The sequence below is a fragment of the Durio zibethinus genome, chromosome 17 (assembly GCF_047325235.1).
Source record: "Durio zibethinus cultivar Kanyao isolate XHJ-2024 chromosome 17, ASM4732523v1, whole genome shotgun sequence".
Lineage (NCBI taxonomy): Eukaryota > Viridiplantae > Streptophyta > Magnoliopsida > Malvales > Malvaceae > Durio > Durio zibethinus.
This window is the reverse complement of record NC_143178.1, coordinates 20,130,411-20,151,923: the sequence shown is the minus strand read 5'-3', so window position 1 is coordinate 20,151,923 and position 21,513 is coordinate 20,130,411. Positions and strand designations below refer to the sequence as shown.

Here is a 21,513-nt window from a genome sequence, read left to right as displayed (position 1 = left end):
ATATAAATCCTGCATTTCATGGTTAAGAATATAAATGATATATTAATATTTATAAATTATTCGAATTTAACTCAAATTTAATTCGAATAAAACTTGAATTTAATTTGATTATTATCAAATCAAGCTTGAGATCAAATAGCTCGACTTATCAATCAAATCGAATTAAAATATTCTTATATCCTATTCTAATAACTCGTAAATTTAATCAAACTTTTATATTTTAATATATTTTATTTATTTTAAATAAAATATCTCAAACTCAAAGTCGAACTCAATTACAAATAATCTAACTTTTATCAAATATAAAAATCAAATTTATTTTTACATGTTAATTAAATTTAATTGAACAAATTCGAGTAACTCGATTTTTATCTAGAGTTAAACTCAAATTAAAAAAAAAAAACTCAATTAAATTCGAATTGAATTTTGAACCTTGAATTTGAAATTAAACTTGAACTTAAACTTAATATTGTATCAACTCGAACTCGATTGATTACACCTCTATTTGTAACGGAACAATAAACACCAAATGAAAAGGAAATATTTATTTTTGAAGATTTTGAAAATTGGTGTCACCAAATTTAAGACTCTTGGAGGATTTTATTAATTATATCTCAGCTTACTTGTAGGTGCATACATTCAGTAATGCTTAACCAAAAGCAAAGAAATCTCAAAGTGTTCAATGCCTTGAATATTCAAAAGCTTTCTACCTTGTATCAAAAGATATGTAAAAAAACTAAAAATCAATGAGGCCAGATAGAGTTTCTCCTTATATAAAGTTCACTTTTACTTTCAATCTAACCTAACTTCTCATCTTGCAGCATCAGTTTATTACAAAGTCAACCAAAGCTCTTAAGATCAGACAATGACTAGACATCTTTTTAAGATTGGTGAAACCTCATTTACAGTCTTTGATTGCAGTAAAGCAAATATAGTTTCTAATCAAAATTCGACACGCCAAGACAGAAACATAAAAGGTCAAAAAGAAAAAACCTAATACACTTCAACGCTTGATGTACCTTGCATCCAAGGAATACTGTACATAAGGTTCCTGATAATACGATTCTGAATTCACCAGAGAACCACCAATACCATCCGAGGCTTGACCATTAAACTCTTCTTGATCAGAAAATGCTGTCGCGATTCAAAGAACCAAAAGTGGCCTCGACAACATTTGGAACAATTAAAATAAAATAACAATTGTCAATCATTTGTTAAATCAACCCTTCATCACAAAAAATTCAATCTAGCAATTAACTAAAAATGCAATGTTTACAAAGTTGTTAAAGAACAAACTTGCATTCCTATAACTAAACCCTTAAAGAGAGCCCATTTATGAGTACAATTAATGGGCGGTTAGCATATAACTTGAAAAGCCCGAATACCAGGCCGCAAAAACGGACACTTAGCCTTTGAGACTCTTCTAACTATTTCTAATGCAGCAACTTTGAGTAAAAACATTGCTATATGACCTGTTATGTCCTTAACATCTAGACGATTCCTTAAAGCAGTTATTTGCTTGTAACAACTCCTAGAAAATGCTTTAGGACTTGAAACTACTAAATTTCCTTTATAACCCTTTTTCTCTTCCATGGAAAATAAGTAAACAAAATTGATAAACCTATGAAAAATATTTTCACATTTTCAATTAATAAAGGCAAGTAATTAGATCAAAATTAAAAGAGTAAGCTCTAGCTCTTCAAATCTCACTAAATTTTGTACTAACAAAAATTCAATCCGCAAACAGATAAGATTTGAAATCAGGTATTTATCAAACAAATAGCTTAAAAAATCTTACCTGAAAATCTCCATGAATTTTATATATTTTTTTGTAGATTTGGAGCTTAGAAAATTCTAACAGAAACTTTTTTCTGGTTTTTTTTTTTGGCCGCAAGAGTTTGCTGGTATCTTAGGTACAAAAGGCTTTGCTACAGTATAAATTGAAGCAAGGCCTATACTGAAATCACCAAGTATAAAATACTATTCACCTAATAAGCATCTCAAAGCACCAAAACACATTATCCTCAGAGAGAACAATAAAAGGAAAAAGCAAGTCACTCATACCTAAGATCAAAATCCAACCAAAAGAGTTAGAATTAGAATTTAAAATGGACTATTACAAAGGGGAAAGAGATTACCTTGCCCCATCGATCCAGACGTTGTTTGGCTTGTTCTTCAAGATGTAGCAATTCAGCAAGAAAAGGACTTGCTTCCCCTCATTTAAAGTGAATACAAGATATAATAATAAGTCACTTTTCCAAGTATTATGACAAACTGAAAAGCAAATTACTTTTGCCTAGCCTGCAGAGATAACTAACATTGTAACCTTTTTGTCACCACCAAGGTAAACAGAGCCAAATTCTTGGCCTGTGCTTGGCAATACATATTCATCTTTGAAAGTGACTTCCAGGGTTAAGATATATTAATTTAGATCCACCATAAATTTTAAATAATCAAAAGTCATCTATAACAATAATGACCAGAAAATTTCAAAAGGAGCAGCACCTTTTCAATGCAGAGCTTCCTCAAATATTCTCAGGTGTCCCTGGCAAATGGCTCATTGACAACTCCTCTACAGGCCTATTAATAACATAATATAGAGAAAAGGGAAAAAAACATAAAAACAAAAGAAGTTTGAGTCAAAACATGCAGCGAAAATTTTTAACTTAGACCTTGGAAATTATAAAATAAAAAACAATAACCATGTATAATTCCATAATATTAGTAAGTATTAATTTTTTTTTCCTAGTCAAGTTTCACTGAAAATTGGAAAAAAGTTAATGATATATCTCATTCCAGGTTTCCTTCTATCATTGCAAAACCTAATTGTTGGAATTGTTATAAAGCATCCACTTCAACTTATATAGCAGGAACCTCATCCAATCCCTCACCAAGAAACCAAAAGTATCAAAGTTGAATGCTCATTGGCAATCAAAGCTATGTTCCCATTATTCAATTTGGAGTTAGGACTTTAAAAAGAAACCCTGTCCAACAGCCAGATAGAAGTTTGGCTTTTTGCAACAGTCATTGATATATAATTCAATTTCTTTACCACCAACATTACAGAACCTGAGAATTGCATCAATTTCCTAATACAAAGTTTGGAATTCACCAAAGAGTGAGAAATAATAATACCTAAGAAATATATGGAACAATCCTGGTATTCATAGTTAATGCTTACAACATCTAATTTGTAACAATCTATTAAACTTGTTGCAAAAAAGTACAAGGAAAAAGAATGAAAATAAAAGCAAGAACAGGTTAAATAAGGGCATGCATCTACCATCAACTTATCGTGGCATACCTCTGTACCATCAATAGAATTGATGATAAGAGCTCCATCCAAATATAGATCTTCAAGGAAGATATCATGGCCCTTAAGGGCCATGTTGACCTTTGAGAGATGGAGCCACTTCCACTAACTTTGCTTTTTATCTCAGAAAAAGTTAGCCCCCATTAAGGCTTCCATGTAACATGCGACCACACTTCCACTTCTTGTCCATTGTAAACCTGTTATATTGGATCCTCCACTTGGACACCAGCCTAGCAAAAACACATAAAAGTTGGAAACCAAAAATTTAACAATAAAATTAAGGATAAAAAGAGAGAGTGAAAAAATATTTTTTAGAATGAGACAAATTCAATCACTTGAATTTAATCAAAGATTAACATGATCACCTTTTAAAGGATGAGACTGTTCGCATGATATGGCAATTTCTCCAAAAGTTGCACTGCGATATGGGTTCCATTTTGGTGCCTTAATCAAGGTTGAGAGAACATTAATAAATAGAATCAAACTGACAAAGATGCCCAGAACACAAACTAATCATCAAGGACAACAAAAGGTGTTGATAATAAATATCCAAATAGGACCCTTGGTACTAAGGTAGAGAAAGAACATCTGACCTAACAGTTGCTCGCTTGAAGATTAACCAAGAACAGTTTAAAGGAGACAAAAGGTTAATAGGATAGCATCATAAAAAAAAGGAACAGAAAGATGTTATAATGATGACCATAATCTAAATAAACTGTACCATATCCCTTGAAACAATTATATATTGTTCAAGTGTGAGCATTATATTTAAGAGAAGTAATGAACCTAAAAGGAACTAATTCATTTATTTGACAAAATTCACCATTATATAATTCCTACTTCCTATTAAAATTTGTGAAAAAAAAAATACTAAAAATGATGATTTACTTATTAAAACCTGTATATGCAAAAGATAAAAAAAATAGATTCCTGAATGATATTGCACAACACAACCTTGATGTTATAGCTTTTCTATATTTTGATCTTCACAATTGAACCTATTTATACTGTCACCCCGTTGTGTATAGACAAACCAACACCAGAAATCCTGGATTTGCTATCCATTGACAAGCTAGATTATAATTGCAAAAGAGCCAATTAAACAGAGAAAGATGAACTCCAGAAATTATTAATACATAATTTGAACTTAGTAGCATCTTCAAGGTTGTTTTTCACAGGCGCATAAACAAGCCATGTATCCATCACCTACACAATTGTATTACATCAGGTTTAGTAGTGATGAGTAAATACTTAATACCAAATTCTATAGAATCACAAGAGAAGCAGGTTCTATTTGATGGTAGAGAAAAGGTAAGGTCCATCAAGACCAAAAGCTTAAGTGAAATTACAGGAAAGGCTTGAAACCACCAATTACCGTAAACCAAACTCTTGCTGCCAGAGGGTCTATGCTTCTCCTATTCCTGCTAGTGCTGAATTGCAAACAATGGTGGAGCCAAGGGCTTGCAGAGCCCATAGCTGTGGTGTGATACAATCGAGACAATTAAGAAAAAGAGATTAGAAAACAATAAGAAGAAAAGGATGGAAGCAATTTTGCAAAGAGTAATGAAAAGAAACGAAATTACTTTTGAAACCAAAGGCGCAAACAACTAAAAAAAGTGACTATTTGCTTGTAGAACTAAACCAGTGATATAACTAAACAAAACTAAATTAATCAGCAAGAAAATGTCAAGCAAACATGAAAACCACTAAGTTTAACAGGGACCTAACCAAATGCAAAAGTATATTCATATGAGCTTTACCAATCTAAGAGCAATGAGAGATGCCAAAATAATGGTTTTTTCAGGTGAAAGTCCAGCCCCGTTACTGGACATGGCCATTACCACCAAGCAATCCCCAGATGGAATTGCTTTGACTCTCCCTTTGTACCAACTCATGGCCCCAACTGTTGATGCTACCATTGTCAACAGCTAAGATCTACATAAAAATTTAACAAAATCTACACCGACCAGTTTGCTGTGATACAAAAAAAAAAAAAAAAGAAGAGAAATGTCCCTACTCTTTACAGCCGTTTTAGTCATATAATAACTTGCAAAGTCATGCTTTTAAAGGAAGGTACTTGTTCATTTTTCCAAAATAATTTTAGATTAAAGTTAATGGAACCATTAGCACAATTTTCGAAATCAAACAACAAAAAGATCAAGAAGAATTGCAGATATTTCTTTCAATCCAGAAAAAAAAAAGGGAAAAAACCCTCATCATTTGCAAAACAAAACGACATATGAAAAAAAATTTTAAGTTACAAAGGAAGATATCATTGGAAGGTCCAAAATAAATGCCAGAAAATTGTTTCATCAACAGTACTAACATAAGCTCCTCCTGCTATAATTAAGCCTATGGTGGCACCGGTCAATAACCTTCCTTACAATTGAAAAAAATAACCAAGGACCATGGAATCAGCAAGTAATGTCTTAAAACAGAAAATTCAGACATACAACCAATGAACATGAATAAAAGTTAACACCTCATACTAGAAACGTTTTTTTTTTTTTTTTTTTTTCATTTTTTAAAATAGAATTCAACGTTTTAAACGATCCCATGAACCAGAAAATCCAACTTATTATTAAGGAGTCTATTTCAAATGCAAGATACAAACAATTTAAGATGTTCTCAAACGCTTTTCTCTTAAGTTGGTCAAGTAAAAGAACCCATTTTAATCCTTCCAATCGTAACTTTCAAAATACCCTTCTAGTATTAAGACATCTACACATAGGTTACCCAAACTTTTATACCTAAATGTGAATGGATACTGAAAAGATATACATGGAAAAGCAAAAAAAAAAAAAAGAAAAAAAAAACCTTTGGCGCGTAAAAGCTTCAAACATCTCTCTTTCACTATAGAAAAAGATATACATAAAACTTTTAATACAATGAGTTAGGAAAAGAAAACTTACTTTTTTGGAAGAATGAAGGATTTTAGGAGCAGAAGCAGCAGTAGAAGAGCAATTTCTGGAAGTTGAAATAACCCTTTGGAGCATGAAATATCTAAACAATTTTGTTGCCATCAAATTAAAATTGCAGGGACAAAAAGAGTCTGTAAGAAAGGAAAAGGACAATGGAGAAACTTTTTTTTTTTTTTTAATTTTTAAATTTATGGCTTTTGTATTAAAAAGTTGAAAAGAGAGGCTAAGAGAGGTTTCATGAAAGAAGGAAAAGAGGAGATTGTGAGGTTTTTGGTGTCTTTATCTAATTCCAACCCTTACTCTCTGTTAGAATTGAATCAAATCGTTATTTTGAAATTGATAAATCATTAAATTAAATAAGTTTGATTAAAATTTTTAAAAAAAATTTATTTAGTATATATTTTAAGTTTTGTTATTTTGATATTAAGTAAATAATATAATTTTTAAAGTTTAAATAAATTTTTTTTTTTATATTTTTTATTTCTCAAATCAAAATTATTTTTAAATATTATTTATTTAAACTTAAATGAAACTCTAATTGTTATTTTTAAAGTGAACTTATTAATTTTGAATTTAATACAATTTTGATAATATTTGTTTTGAGAAATAAATTAACTTAAGAAAATTGTTTAATAAGAATAAAATTTTTCAACATTAAACTTGTTTTATTTTTTTATATTAACTTATAAAATTTTAATATTTAAATTTTATATGTTTGAAAAGCTCTTGAGTTTACTTGTTAATGGATTAAACAAATTCAAAATCTAAATTTTTTAAGAAAAAATTTTAAATTTTTATTAAACACTTTACAATTATCTAAAAATTGCATAAATGATAGTTTTAAAAATTTACTATAATTCTTATATAATGAATTTGATAATGAATTTTATATGGACAAAAAATCCTTTTAAGTTTAATTTCTAAATCTTCAAACGGTTTTTGATTTGAAATTATATAACTTAAGATATGATCAAATTAGTGAGTGGAGTAAAAACATGAGACAATCACCCAGCTTGATCGAATTGATCCCTTAGCTAAACCAATTGATCCACTCTCTGTATGATCAATTGGTTCAAAGTTTTTAAAGACAAGATTGATCCCTTTTCAAAGGGATTGATTGATTTTTTACACAGAATGAAATTTTGGTTTTAGATTTTGAAAAAAGATCAATCACCTAGACTAGGAGATTGATTGGTACCACTTATGGATCGATTGGTTATGTCTTTTCACACAAAATTTTGTTTAAATTTTAACTAACTCAATTGATCCCCCAAAATGAAGGGATTGATCCCTTTATGCCTAGAAATGCTCAAACAACTAGTTTTTCAAATTTTAATGGGTACTTTCAACTCCAAACTATCCTCAAACTGCTAGTTTCTCATTTTCTCTATATATTGGGTATTTCGACACATCAAGAAAGTTGATGAATCAAGAAAATAAGATCAAACAAGACATACATTCATTCTCTCAAAGAAATCAAGAGTTTTAAAGCTTTAAAGTCTACATCTTTGTATTTATTATATTCAAATCATATTTGTTGTTCATTCATTATTTTTTTTTACTTAAACTTAGTAAACTCCTAACTTTAGAGAGGTTGTTCTATTATTTGTGAAATTACCTTTTATATACAAAAGGTGAAAGAGAATAAGAGGTGAGGTATCCTTTTGAGAGTTTTGTAGTAAGATTGGATAAAATACTATAAAGGGTAGATGTTTCTATCTTAAGTTTTATAGAGAAAAGATAGGATTGTATTTTCAATTTAAGATTAGTGGATTGAAGTCTTGGTGTGGACAATCAAGAAGAAATGATGTAGGTGCTTTGTGAAGAAGGATCAAACATGTATAAATCTTTGTATTTGATTTCTTTATCCTTATCCCTTTATTTTCATTGTTGATTATATTTACTTTTAGATATATCAATTGTTGTCATTTGCATTATATTGTGATATTGATTTTAATTTTTCATTCAATTATTTTGAAGTCATTGTTTGAGAAAAACTTGAAAAAATCCAATTCACCCCCTCATCATCTTACCTAAAAAGCTAACATTATTCATCACAGTATTACAATATGGTCACTTGTTAATGCTAATTGCTATATTTTATCAAATAAAATCGATCTAAATAAAAAAATTCAAAAAAAAAATCTAGATTTTTAACTTCACATTCATCGCATCTTCAAAATGACTAAAACTTCATCGATTAATCTTATAAAATGCTACATGCATCAAGAAATGTTGAAATATTGACAACAAAATCGGTTTAAAATGCCTTAATCTTTTAAAAAAGATAATTTGAAGAAAAAAATAAATAAAATCATGATAAAAAATATTGCCTAGAAAATCATATTATAGCAATGCAAATTAAAAAGGTTTAACACTAAAAATTTTGTGAAAGTCAGTCCAGTCTCTGCTGCAATTGATCAATCTTTTGAAAGCAATTCCTTTCCTTAATGCAATATTTGGATACAAATTAATAAAGGAAAAGAAAGAAAAAGAAAGAAAAAAAAAAAGCTTTTTGAAGGAAATGAAATGATATATGTACCTATTGTTTGGATAATTAAAATTAATAAAGAAAATGAAAGAAAAAGAATTCTAACAACCATTGTTTAGATAAAAAATGAAAAAGAAAGGAAAAGATTCATTTTAATAATTTTTTTTCAATTATAACCTTTCATTATTTGTAATTTTAGAATACTCCTGGATATAATAATCTTTTTATAAAAGTAAAAATTTTTTAACTTTTCTTTCCTTAGCTTTTATCCCAAATTAGGATATTAAAAAAAGTGAAAATTATAAGAAAAATCAAAGGTTATTAAATTTTCACATCTTTTCTTTCTTTCAAATTAAAAGTTTATCTAAAAAAAGGAAAGGTTTTTCTATTTATATTACTTTCCTTTCCTCTCCCCTTAATCCAAACATAATGTAAAATAGTTGATATGGGGCCAAAGGCACAGGCAAAAAGAGGAGCTGTGATGAGCATTATGTTCAAAATATAGTAGAGAGAAGTGAACATGATTATCTTTCACAAGCAAGGATTCTTTTGCTCTTCTTCCCTTTTTTTTTTTTTTCACGATGATTTGTTTTGAAAAGCTTTGGGTTTTCAATCTTGCTTGTTTTCAACTTCTGAAATAATTTTATTTCAAAATTAACCCTTCAATTATTTTTAAATACATTGTTGATGTGGATAATCAAAACCCAGTAGATGATTACTTTTATTATAAGTTATAGATTAGATTTGTTACATGGGTCAGGCTTGGCTAGGGATTTTTTATTTTTTTGCCAATAGACTTGGGTAGGGATTTAATGGGCTTGACATTAAGAGCTAAGCATAAGCCCACCCAATAGTCCATGAACTCACACATTAATTATTAAAAGATTAATATCATAAATGATTTTTTTATTATAGTAAAATATTTAATATAATATTTAAATTTTAAAAATTTTTAATGTAATATTCTAACTATAAATATATTAATTAATGTTGTATCCACTCATAACGTGATTAGTTTCAAATGATAACATGTGACAGACAAAAAATCTAGAACTATCACATTAGTTAACAGATTTATAATTGAGTTTATATTTAATGCATTATTTGTATATAGATTTTTATATACTGTTAGTGAATGAGATGATACAATCTCATTAATGAGTAAATATCACCTTTTAAAATAAATATGCAAAAATTTAATATTTTTTAAAAAACTCATTCATTAATGAGGTGGCATAATTGAGTTTATATTTGACATATTATTTGTATAAATTTTATACACTGCTAGTAAATTAAATGATATCATTTTATTAATGAGTAAATATTAACTCTTAAAATAAATATATAAAAATTTAATATTTTTTTGAAAAACTCACTCATGAATGAGGTGATATCATTTGATTCACTTTATATTTACTGATAGTGTATAAAATCTATATACTGACAGTGTATCAAATATGAACCCTTTATAATTTAAGTATCATATTAGAGATTTTTTAAATTCAAATACCACATTAATATTTAACTATAATTTAAGGGTTATTCTTGATATTAACTCGAATTAAAATCATAAAAATATTTTTTTATATTCATTTTTAAAAAATTTATTTATATAAAAGTTATTTATTTAATAAAATGATAACTTTGGGTGGGACTTAAGCTTAAAAAGCAAAAACCCTAGGCCGTGATCCGATTTAGAAGCTGGAACAAATTAACCAAGTGTTTTTCTGTAAAATGTCACGAAAAAAGTACCATGAAAAATTTAATTTCTTGTATTGAAATTTTCGACACACTTTCTTTAGCTGTTAGAACACTGTTGTAGAAACAATATATTATTTTGTGGAAGGCAACAACATTAATCAAATGGTAAAAGTCTTTTATTATTAGAATGATCAGCAAATTTCAAATAATGATTTTCTCACATTTCAGAATGGGAGGAAAGGGTGAAACCTTGCGTTTGGTATATGCAAAGTTACATATTTCTAAAACTTTATTGCAAATTTGCTTTGCGCAATGTCCAACATTGCCCACCTATAACAACTCATAATTCTCACAACACCTCAAACATTGAAGGCAATTGCCTTTTTCGCAAAAGTTGGCAAACAAAATGCAGCTGAGTGTACCTGAAAATGGAATTTAAACAAATATTAAACTTTTTTTTTTTATGATGATTGTAAAGAGAATTAAACTTTAATATACTAGCTCTATGCACAGGAACACTAAGTGAGTCAAATAAATAAAAATTTGATTATTTAAATAAATATTAAAAGAATAAAAAAAATTATAGTTATCTTAAAATGTAAAACAAAAGATGAAATAACTATACATACAGTTTTAAAATAAAAATTAAAAAAATGATTTTAGAATTTGGATTCCTTTCCTACTTTTAAGGAAAACTAAATAATTATTATAGTCTTCTTAAGAGATATGCTTTTATTTTTTTAATTGGTTTTTTTGTCAATCTATTGCTAAAAATTTGATAATTAGCAATAATATTTTTATGTAATGCTACAAATTATTATTTGCAACAAGTTTTGGTATATACTTTTGCTACGAAAAGCAGTGTGTAACACCTATTGCAGCATAATTTTTTATTTTTTATTTTTTATGTTACAAAACTACAAAAGTGTTTTTTTTTTCTTTTTTTTTTTGTTGTATTAAAGCATAAATAGTTCCAATATGCTGCAAATGATAGTATGGCAAAAGTATTTGCAACAGCTGTTGAGTATGTTCTTGTTGCAATTTACTGTTTATAATAGCTTATAGTAAGTAATATAATACTCTCCCCATTCCATAAATACTTTCCTCTTTGCAGTGCTTTAGTAGTCCTGAAATAATGTCTGGTTTGAAAGTCAAAGAAAAATAATTATAAAGTTCCCTTCTTACTTTTTACTATAATTACAAACTTTTTTCATTTTCTTCAAAGCATGAGTAATTCAAAAAAAAAAAAAAAAATTATAATCAATGAAAGTCAAAATTCAATTTATGCAAAATCAAAATCAAGCAATGTATGACATGAAAAGAGTATTTTTTTTACTATGCAAAAAGTTATTTTTGCAACTTTATTAAAATTACTTAAAATTCTTTGTAGCAGATCTCCTTCCGAATTGGTGTACAAAGATTTTATAAATAAAATATTTATATATTTTGAGAGAAAGAGGTTAATCTAGTTTTTCATTGAGAGTTTAAGTTTCAAAATAATCCACAATTTATTAATATCTCTTCACAAGTTTTATTTCTTTTCCTGGCCAGAAGAAATGAACACAAGTTTGAATCTTGAAAATCCTTTTTTTTTTTTTCATTAACACATGAAACCTTTCATAATATAGTTTGCATGCTCATGCTATCACTTTATTGAGAATAAAATTTCTATTATAACCTATTGTTGATTTATATTTCACTATTTATTTTATGAATCAGAGTTTTACTTCATAAAAAATAGCATTTACTAGTAAAATGATTAGTTGTTTATCACTATTGATTCACAAAATAAAACATTTTACTTTCTATACAAAATCCTTGGTAAATGGTTTTTTTTTTTTTTTTTTTTCAGATACTTACATATGTTAGGAGAAGATGTGTGTTAAGGCATGCATATGTTATACAGTGAAGGGTAACTAATAAAACTTTTGGATCTAAAAATTATTTATGATATAGGCAAGCGAATTTATCAATTAAATTGATCTTGGTAAGGTAAATTTGATAATTTTAAATGTAGTACGAAAATGATAAAAATTTTTTTTTAAAGAAATATTTTTTTAAATTTTGATAAAAATCATATATAAATTAAAAAAAATACTATTTTAATGTATTCACACGAGAATTATGATGTGATAATTTTTGTATTTTATACGTATTTAACATCAAACAAATATAATATAAATACATAAATTATAAATTTATTTTCAGTGGTTATAAATCTGTTACATAAGTCAAATATTTTGGAAACCTTTCTAGAATAAATTATAAATTTATTTTCGGTGGTTATAAATCTGTTACATATTGGTGTGCATTAATTACCTCTGAGTTGTAAAATTTCAAGGGTAGTTTGGCTACGCCTGAACATTGGTTGGGATCGATGGGGTTGATAGGCTTTTTGAAGTCGACATATGGCCCTTCGGTTGAGCAAAGCAAGAAACCAATCACGCCACTGTAATAAGATTGTTTTTGGTTAGACACAATTATATTTATAGGTTCTTATTATTACCCAATAAAGTACACAGAAAAGGGCAGAATTTCAGCATATAAGCATGAATGAATGCCTTGTTTAAATATGCTTGTGACTTACATGTTTATTTTTCAAGTGTAATTTTCCAGAATTTGGCAGTTTGTTTTAGATGCTTGTGCAAATCAGAGTGGTTGAGGTTTTCAAGGCAGACTTGCACCATTATTTTTTTATTTGTTGTTTGAACATTCAAGATTATCAGAGATTGAATCCTGACAAGTAGAATTAGAAGTTTGAGAAGGGAAGCATGCCTAGGATATGTAGGAACAACAGTCCATGCATAGCTGATAGATCCTTTGAAAATATGGCGAAAACTTGAAATGAGTTGCTCAATATCGAATGGCTGATACCACAGGCTTTCGGCCTGGATACACATCACTCCTCCTGGACGGAGAGCTTTTGCTGCCAACTCAAAGAATGGACTGTCAAAAAGCTCATGTTCAGGTCCTGCATCATATTTAAGCCTCCTATTGTCAATAATGAAGATACTTAAAATAAAATGGGCACCAGATTAGTTTGAGGGATATATACTTATTGGGTCAAACGCATCCACTATTATTGCATCATAGGTAGCATTTGGAACAGACTTCAGAAACGCAGTTCCTGCATGCAAAAAAATATATTTTTTTGTTCAAACAATCACTTAGAGACTAATTTAACAGGCAAAAAAAGAAGAAGAAGGAAAGAAAGAAAAAGCGTACCATCTTGAACATGAAGTGTTACACGAGGGTCATCGTATCCAATGGCAATATCCGGAAAGAATTCCTTGTACACCTTGAAAACAAAAAACAAAAATAAATAAATAACTAAATAAATAAAACCAGAGGCGAAATCAATGTGAAAGCGAAACGTATGTGTCTTTAGTGTTTAAATGTTCAAGGATTGAAGGAGAAGAGTACAATATGAAAGTGGTTAAGTAAGGTCCTACTCACGTCAATCAGCATTGTGTCGATCTCGCATATATCAATATGGTCGACAGAAGTGTGGCGAGAGATTTCCCTGAGGATGCCACCATCTCCTCCACCAATAAGCAACACCTAAAATGGAAGATGGAAAAGACAGTTACCAACCTTTTGAATAAGTTGGTGGTGTTATGATTATCTCCTCAATATTGGCTGATATGATTAATGAAATATTGCATGAAAAATGGAACACATTGGACAATCGACATGTGTTTTTAATGAACCTTGTTGGGGTCTGGAATGGAGCAAAGAGGAAGGTGAGTCATCATTTCTTGATATGAACATTCATCCTTCTCTGTCAGTTGGAGAGCCCCGTCCAACACAAACACCTTGCCATATCCTGATGACTACAAAGTGCAAACCAGCACCAGGAAAAATCAATCAAGTTTGAAGAAGAATAAAATCTACTTTGGACCGTAGCTAATGGATGCAAATTGATATACCTGAAACACCATCATGCTTTGGTACTTTGACTTACCCTCAAATAAAACTTTTTCAACCTTTAAAAAATGTGCTTGTCCTTCAAGATACATCAACAAACTTATCAATATCCGACAACATCAGTGGAACTAGAAAATCTCATATCTAAATCCACATTAAAAAATTTCGAAACTTTTAGAAGTTGAGATATATATGATTAGGACGGCCTTGCTTAAGTCTGAATTAGGATTGAATGCTTTTACGTGACTCTCGTTGCTTATTCAAAAAAGCACGAGAAACTCATAGTTTTTATGCTTCACAATGAGCTATTGGTTTTGGTTTTTCAAAGGCAAACGGTGCTTTAATTGATAGGAAAACAAACCAATTTCAAAATACTCATTTTTTCTTTTTTTTTTCTTTGGGTATTTCATATAGATCCAAAAGGAAAAATCAAATCAGACAATAAATCTACAGCAACCAAAAATACTCAAAAGCATCAAAATTACAAGAGTCTGAACCTCAGTGCTTTGTTAATAAAGGGCTCTCTGAGTAAAACTATACACCATATGATCTCTGATTAAAATGGGAGAAAGGGTTATTATGCATGAGTGTGTGTTCATGTTGATTTTTGAACAATATTTGAAGAAGATAAAAATGCTGTTAGTGGACAAAAATAAAAATTCAATGAAGGACAAAACTTTCAACATTAGATATACACAGTTCAGTATCGGATCAAAAAGGAAAAGATATATAGGGCAGAAAGTTCATGACTTCATGTAGTTGATGTTATACAGAAAAGGGAAAAAATAACTTGATTTTTTGTTTCTTAAAAGCTTTAAAGAGAGAAGAATATTTGCTATCCTACGCATCACCTGGCCAAATTGGGCAATGCTCAGCAAACCATCCATTTATACTGGGATGCAAAAGATCGCCTGCAGTTTCTTTCATATTGGCCTCCATTTCAACACTGTCACTAGTCTCACTGCTCACACTCACAATCTTTCTGTGTGTGTTGATGTGAATATTTGCACCAGAAACAATGTTATTCATCTCTGCCATTGAAGGGAATATTAGTCTCTCCTTTTCTTCTTACTAGATTACAAACAATTTTCTTTTCTGCTCATGAGCTTGCCGGCCATAGATGAAAATAGTGGGTGGCTTTTATATGCTGCTGCTTGTGCTTGAGTGGGTTTTATCTTTAGATGGAAAAAAACACCTGTCCCTATGCCATTTCTCTATCTGTATGCTTTCTGGTAAGATCATCATAATTGTTCAGATCTCTGTGCCTTAAAATTGAAATCCATATATAATTATCATGGGGAGAAAATTATCCAATTTCTGTACGAAACTATTAAATTATATTTCAATTTTAGGCAACAAGACAACTATAAGATTAAAGAAAGGAGATTACATATAATTAATTAGACAACTTGGGGTAATGGCTTTTCCTTAATCACAATCTATGTATCTGTCCATATAATCTAGCAGTAACCAATCATTGATTTTCATAGTTAAGGGGTCATAAATGATCATCATATATATAAAAACAAATTATTTTACTTGGTTGACTTTTCCCAGCTTTTGAATTAAACTTTTTATGTCGAAGATTAATAAGAACCAACCTTCTCTGGGTAATTAAGTGAGTTGTAAATAAATGCCAATTCCATTTAATTAAAACATATTGATGATGTGTGGATTTTACCATTTAATGAACAAATTCATGCAAATAAAAATTATGACACATGCACTTCCATATCCACGCTTAGTTGCATTGCTTTTCTGTTAATCTAATTAATTTACCATTTTATTGATTGCTTTTCCTTTTTTTTTTTTTTTTTTTTTCATGTTTCTTCTGGTTTACATTATACAAACCTACTTCATCATTATACAGTAGTTAGAAAATGAAAAATAAGTCTATCCTTGAAACTACAGCAACATTGCAACTTGCTTGGCATGTAATAGAGACTACACTCTTACCCTTTTACCTATCATTCATGTCACACAAGTTGCCATTAAAACTAAAATCTCTTGCTGCTTGCCGACACAAATATACTATTATTTTTTTAATGAAGTTATAATTAAACAAATTCAACATAAAATTATATTAATTGAACCTATATGATAAAATTTAAAAATGAAAATTCAAAGTTTTAGACACCGGCTCCTTGTTATTGGAACCAGCTTTCATTGGTCGCAGGTATATAGTTATATATTAAAATATTATTATTTATTATTTAATTATATATTATATTACAATATATAGACATCATAAAATTTGTCACATAGACTAAATAATTTTTTAAAAATGACGTGTAAGATAGTTTTTTAAAAAGGTAGGATAACTTCTTTTAGTTATAAATTAGATAATTTTAAATTTATTCAAATTATAATTTAAAATTTAATCAATTTAGATATATGATTTTTAAAATTAAAAATCTGAACTATGGATTTTATCCTCATAATAAATAATTTTTGTTATTTACCAAATAACCTTATTTAAAAAATTATTTAATTATCAAAATCTTTCATCATATTTAAAAATTACAAAAATTATGTTTATCTAAATTTTTTAACAACCCTTTTTATCTTAATTTAAATCAATAAAAAATTATTGTTTAAAAAATTTACGTAAGATATTGAAATTTAAACAATTTTTCATATTAAATCTTTAAATAATAAGACCATAAAAAGGATCATATCCATCTCAAGTCTAATAATCAAATTTATATTTCAAATATATCCAAAAAATTTGATTGCATCTTTATCACTTATTATATCCCTTTTAAATTTAAAAGAATTAATTTGAAAATCATCTATTCAATTCTAATTGTCATTCAAGAGTCTTTTTAATACAAATTTAAGACTATAAATGTAATATATTATATAAATTTACAATTTTTTAGGGTATATTTTATTACTATTGCAACTTAACTTTTTGGTTTACAACTTTTTTTTTTCAAAATATATTTTATTACTATTGAAGTTTCTTTCTTATGAAAAATAACATTTTTGAAATTTATGATTTCTTTTTAACATATCTCTTAATATTTTTCATATTTTATACATCAATTTGATTAATATTACAAAGTGAAAATAAATTAATACTTCTTTTATTATTTAATTCATTATTTAATAATATACATCTTTTTTAAAGAAAAATCATAATTTATTTTTGTTTGCTATAATCTTATGGGTATATAAATATTATTGTAGATAAAAATTATCTAAAGGAAAAACATATAATTTTTTTCTTACTTTTTTCAAAAAGGTTATTTTTATGACAAGTTAGTATATATGAATTTTATATATGCTATAAAATTTAAAGACTTAAATATAATTTTGAAAAAAAATTAATGATATGTATATATCCATATTAAATAAGTAAAACTATTCCATGCATAACATGGATCTCAATCTAGTTATACATATATTTATCATTAAATCAAATGTTTTAGTATATAATTTTTTTAAACATAATAATTTGTTTATTGAATAGGTAGAAATTTAACAATAAAATAACACATGCTATATAATTATATATACTAATAATTACCTCTACAAATAATTTTATATTATGTGTATAATAATTACAAATAATTTTAATGATGACGATGAATATAGAAATTAATTAATACTATAAGTTTGCTTAAATGTCATCATAATTTTCCGTTAAAATGGCAATGAAATTAAAGTCAATTTAAAGCACAAGAATATATTTTTATTTTGAATTTTCTTTCGTGGTTTGATTATTTTCATAACTATTATTTTCACACATTCCATATGTAGTCCAATTAACCTAGCTCCTATCAAAACCTGTTTTAACTTTTAAGCATAACAAGCAATTCTAAGAAATATCCCAACTCCTCTCTGTCATAAGATGTATTCATATCAATCTTCAAATCACATCACGCCTCTTCCCTTTCTTCTTCAGCATTAATTAAGTAATGAAAAACTTCAAAGCTCCAACAGTTTCAGGAGCTAGCTAGCTTTCACCTTAGGAATCTGCACAATCTCACTCTGGTTAATCTTCAACATTCTTCCACTGTGAAAGAAACTTTTAACCATCCTTATAACATCCCTCCTTTACCACATTCCAGTATTCTTAATAAAAGAAGTCATTAAAGCCATCTGAACTTGGTTCCTTTTGTCTTGAACAAAGTTTTTTTTTTCTTTTTTAATTGAACACAGCATATTCCGCTATTTTATCCTCATTCTTCAATCTTCAGCCAATTCCCATTGCTATCCTCAATTCATAAAACTTTATTCATATGCCTCCTAATCCTTGTCACATGATGAAAAAACTTGGTATTCTTAAGACCATACATCAACCAGTTAACCTTTTATTATCATTTTCCAAAACTTCCTTTAATTGCTTTGTGATCTTCTGCATTTTATCAAACTGGTCTCCATACTATCAGAACCGTATATTTCACCAAAATTTTTAAGAATGTCAACAATCACATCTCTATTATTAGGGATTGCTTCCTTGCTCCAATTCTTTAACAGCTTTTTAACCCTTTTAACTTTTGAGTAAGCCAGAAAGCCCTTTGGTACCTTCACCTTCAATTACCAACTCAACAAAGCTAACGTCCATTTTTCAATTTAACTCTCTTTGATTCCTTAATTTTAGATTTGTCTATTATTTTTTATGCTGATTCTCTCACAATTTTACAATTGCTCGGTAACTTCTTAATAACTATTTTGCCTAATTGCCTGTCAACAAGGTCAATTTTCATACTCGCTAAGTTAGCACACATTTGACAGCCACGTCACCTTTACGGAGGATCGATTCGTCACAATATGGGCTTGCCCTTGGGTTCTCGCATAGCAAGACTTTCTTGCCCATGGAGATAGCTCGCCAAACTACCTCCAATGACATCCTGTCAACACATCACCTCACAACAATCTAACTTACTTTCAACTTGGAATCATTAAATGTAGTCCACGTTCACCCACGTGGATCCTCATTGAGCTGGACTTTTTATCAACTGTCACTAACTCTTGTTGTGTCATTACCCAATTTCTCATATATAAAGTAAAAAAGAGGTCAAGTACACATTGTGAGCTTTTCACTCTTAAGCTTCCTTTGCAATTCGCCATGTTCCTCTTTAACCCTAATGTACTTACTTGACTTGAGTGTCGGAATGCGTCTCGAAGAACAATCTTCAATGCTCTTTGACTGTGCTTTCTTGCTGCAGGTCTGAACCAGCCCAAGCTCACCTTCCAAATCACTATCTAACTCGCCCTCGCCAAAAACACCTTTAACAATTGGCATCGTTGTGGGTTGCATATGGATTTTTTAAGCAAAGGTTTCAAACCTACTATGATAGTCATTGTAACACAAAGGTTAGCACAAAACCTCTAAACAATGCAACTTAGAACAAGTCCTCAATGGACCAGCTACCAGGCAGTACTTATGCCTTATTATCAGTCAACCTTCACAGCACAGAAAAACCATCATACAAAGTGATCTAGTGTCAAGAAAAAATAGGTCTAAATTCACTAAGTCTGAAACAACAAGGATTGCATATAAAAACCTATAATCAATGAGAAAGAATTTTCTAACTCGGACTTTATGCGCTAAGTTACCAAACAAAGGCCCAAGGCCTTACCCACAATATTCAACATAAATCAAACACAAGACAAAGAGTAGAGACCAAATGCTATGAAAACTCTGAAGTTTTATTCAAAATAAAAAATGTAGTACAAATGTATAAAAGAGTAAAAGAAAAATCCCTTAGGTGCAACAAAACTTCGAGCTGCATTTGTGATAACAATAGAAAGGTCAGCAACACTGGAGGCAAGGAGAATTGAGCCTGCATCAAGATCACTAGGAGTAGGGTCAGTCTTAGAACTTGTTACCTGAACATTTGGGGTTACAATGGGTAGTCGTTCAAATATGGCCTCATGGATACCCTACCCACTCCCCTAACACCTTGACCCTCTCTAGCATGGCTACATCTTTAGGGAACTTCACATCATAGTTTTCAAGTGGTATTCTCATCTTAGAGAAGTCAATGTCCCTTATGTCCAATGGTCCCAGCTGGAGTTGCATTTGATACATTGATGATAGCTGGTATTACTTGCTAATGGCTAAGCACACACTGGTCCACTTAGTTTCTTGCTTAGCCAGTCTCCTCAAGGACTCAGCATAGTCAGTCTCCAACTCTACCTTCACGTTTGCCAGTTTTTCCTCCAATTACTAGGCTCATGCCGTTCTTTTGTTTCTCTCAGTTTCTAATTGGTTGGCACGGGTAGCAATCATTACTTGCTCCTCTTGCAGCTTAACTTGTTCTTGCTCGACCTCATTTAAACAAGCATTGATAGTATCTAGACTTTGTTACATCACGGTGAACCTTTCAACAGCCTTATTCAATTGGGCTTCCAAGCCCTCCATTTTCTTCGTTGCACCCTCCATCTCTTTGACGTTCCTCTGCAGAGTAATGTTTATAGTCCCCAAACCTTCGATTGTGGCATTCTTTTCACGTAGCAGCATGTTTTGAACCTCTCTTGCCTTAGCCTCCTCCTATAGAATGTCCCTTTTGTGTTGGAGCTCTTGCATAAGTAGCCTAACATGCTCTTATAGGCCAACTTTGTTCACCAAAGACTGCATGAATACATGCATCAATAATTAGCCAACAAAAACACAACTTCACAACATATAAAACACCAATTAAGACTCATGCTCATCTCAGCTGTAAGCAGTAACTCATTTGAAGATTGTTGAGTATAAGGAATTGTTGCACCTTCTCTACTGCAAACCGGGGCAAGCTTGTAATAGCCTACAAGCAGCCAGGCTCCAGAGGCAGAATTGCTGTTTGCTTATCACGGATGGCCTTGAAATCCACAGTTGACCTCTTGTCAAGCTTCTCATCGCAGTAACTAGCAGTCAAGGCAGCAACCCTCAATGAGGCCTCCATCTCCTCATTCTTGGGAACGACAGTAGTTATGCTTGTAATAACAGATAAGGTTGCGACTAAAAGAGGAGCTGATGAAGGCACAATACTAGAAGGCTTTTGACAATGGGTTGTCGTAATAGTAGTGGTGCTCGTCACCGAAGGCAGGATCATAGGCACACTAGGAGCTGCGATAGGTAGAGGCACGCTAGATGTTGTTACAAAAATGGGCATGTCTTGAGTTTGAGTTTAAACCTTGCTGCTTGGCACAATTATAGTAGGCAC

The 21,513-nt window shown here is 29.7% G+C and overlaps 2 protein-coding genes across 20 annotated transcripts; both read right to left on the bottom strand.

The window, feature by feature from the left end:
- Window positions 1-852: 852 nt before the first annotated feature.
- LOC111282904 (uncharacterized) lies at window positions 853-6,598 on the bottom strand. 18 transcript variants are annotated; one of them, XM_089746561.1, is made up of 7 exons: window positions 4,689-5,921; window positions 4,450-4,519; window positions 3,679-3,757; window positions 3,305-3,543; window positions 2,506-2,580; window positions 2,139-2,209; window positions 853-1,163 (listed from the first exon to the last, which is right to left on the bottom strand). In XM_089746561.1, the coding sequence occupies exons 1-4, from the start codon at window positions 4,785-4,787 to the stop codon at window positions 3,447-3,449; spliced, it is 345 nt and encodes a 114-aa protein (XP_089602687.1). In that variant the 5' UTR covers window positions 4,788-5,921; the 3' UTR covers window positions 853-1,163; window positions 2,139-2,209; window positions 2,506-2,580; window positions 3,305-3,446. The 18 variants fall into 18 exon arrangements, 17 of the variants coding, with proteins under 17 accessions (XP_089602687.1, XP_089602693.1, XP_089602680.1 ...); XM_089746567.1 differs by lacking the exon at window positions 4,450-4,519 and adding an exon at window positions 6,226-6,598 and having other exon boundaries at window positions 853-2,301; window positions 4,689-4,789; XM_089746554.1 differs by adding an exon at window positions 6,226-6,559 and having other exon boundaries at window positions 853-2,580; window positions 4,689-4,789.
- A 3,977-nt stretch (window positions 6,599-10,575) lies between these two features.
- On the bottom strand, window positions 10,576-15,477 carry LOC111289123 (spermidine synthase 1-like). Of its 2 annotated transcripts, none has more exons than XM_022880004.2 (9): window positions 15,205-15,477; window positions 14,356-14,432; window positions 14,137-14,259; window positions 13,883-13,987; window positions 13,652-13,724; window positions 13,482-13,553; window positions 13,202-13,397; window positions 12,746-12,875; window positions 10,576-10,848 (listed from the first exon to the last, which is right to left on the bottom strand). In XM_022880004.2, exons 1-9 carry the CDS (start codon window positions 15,389-15,391, stop codon window positions 10,786-10,788), a joined length of 1,026 nt encoding a protein of 341 aa, XP_022735739.1. In that variant the 5' UTR covers window positions 15,392-15,477; the 3' UTR covers window positions 10,576-10,785. The 2 variants fall into 2 exon arrangements, with proteins under 2 accessions (XP_022735739.1, XP_089601954.1); XM_089745828.1 differs by having other exon boundaries at window positions 14,356-14,426.
- Between the last annotated feature and the right edge of the window lie 6,036 nt (window positions 15,478-21,513).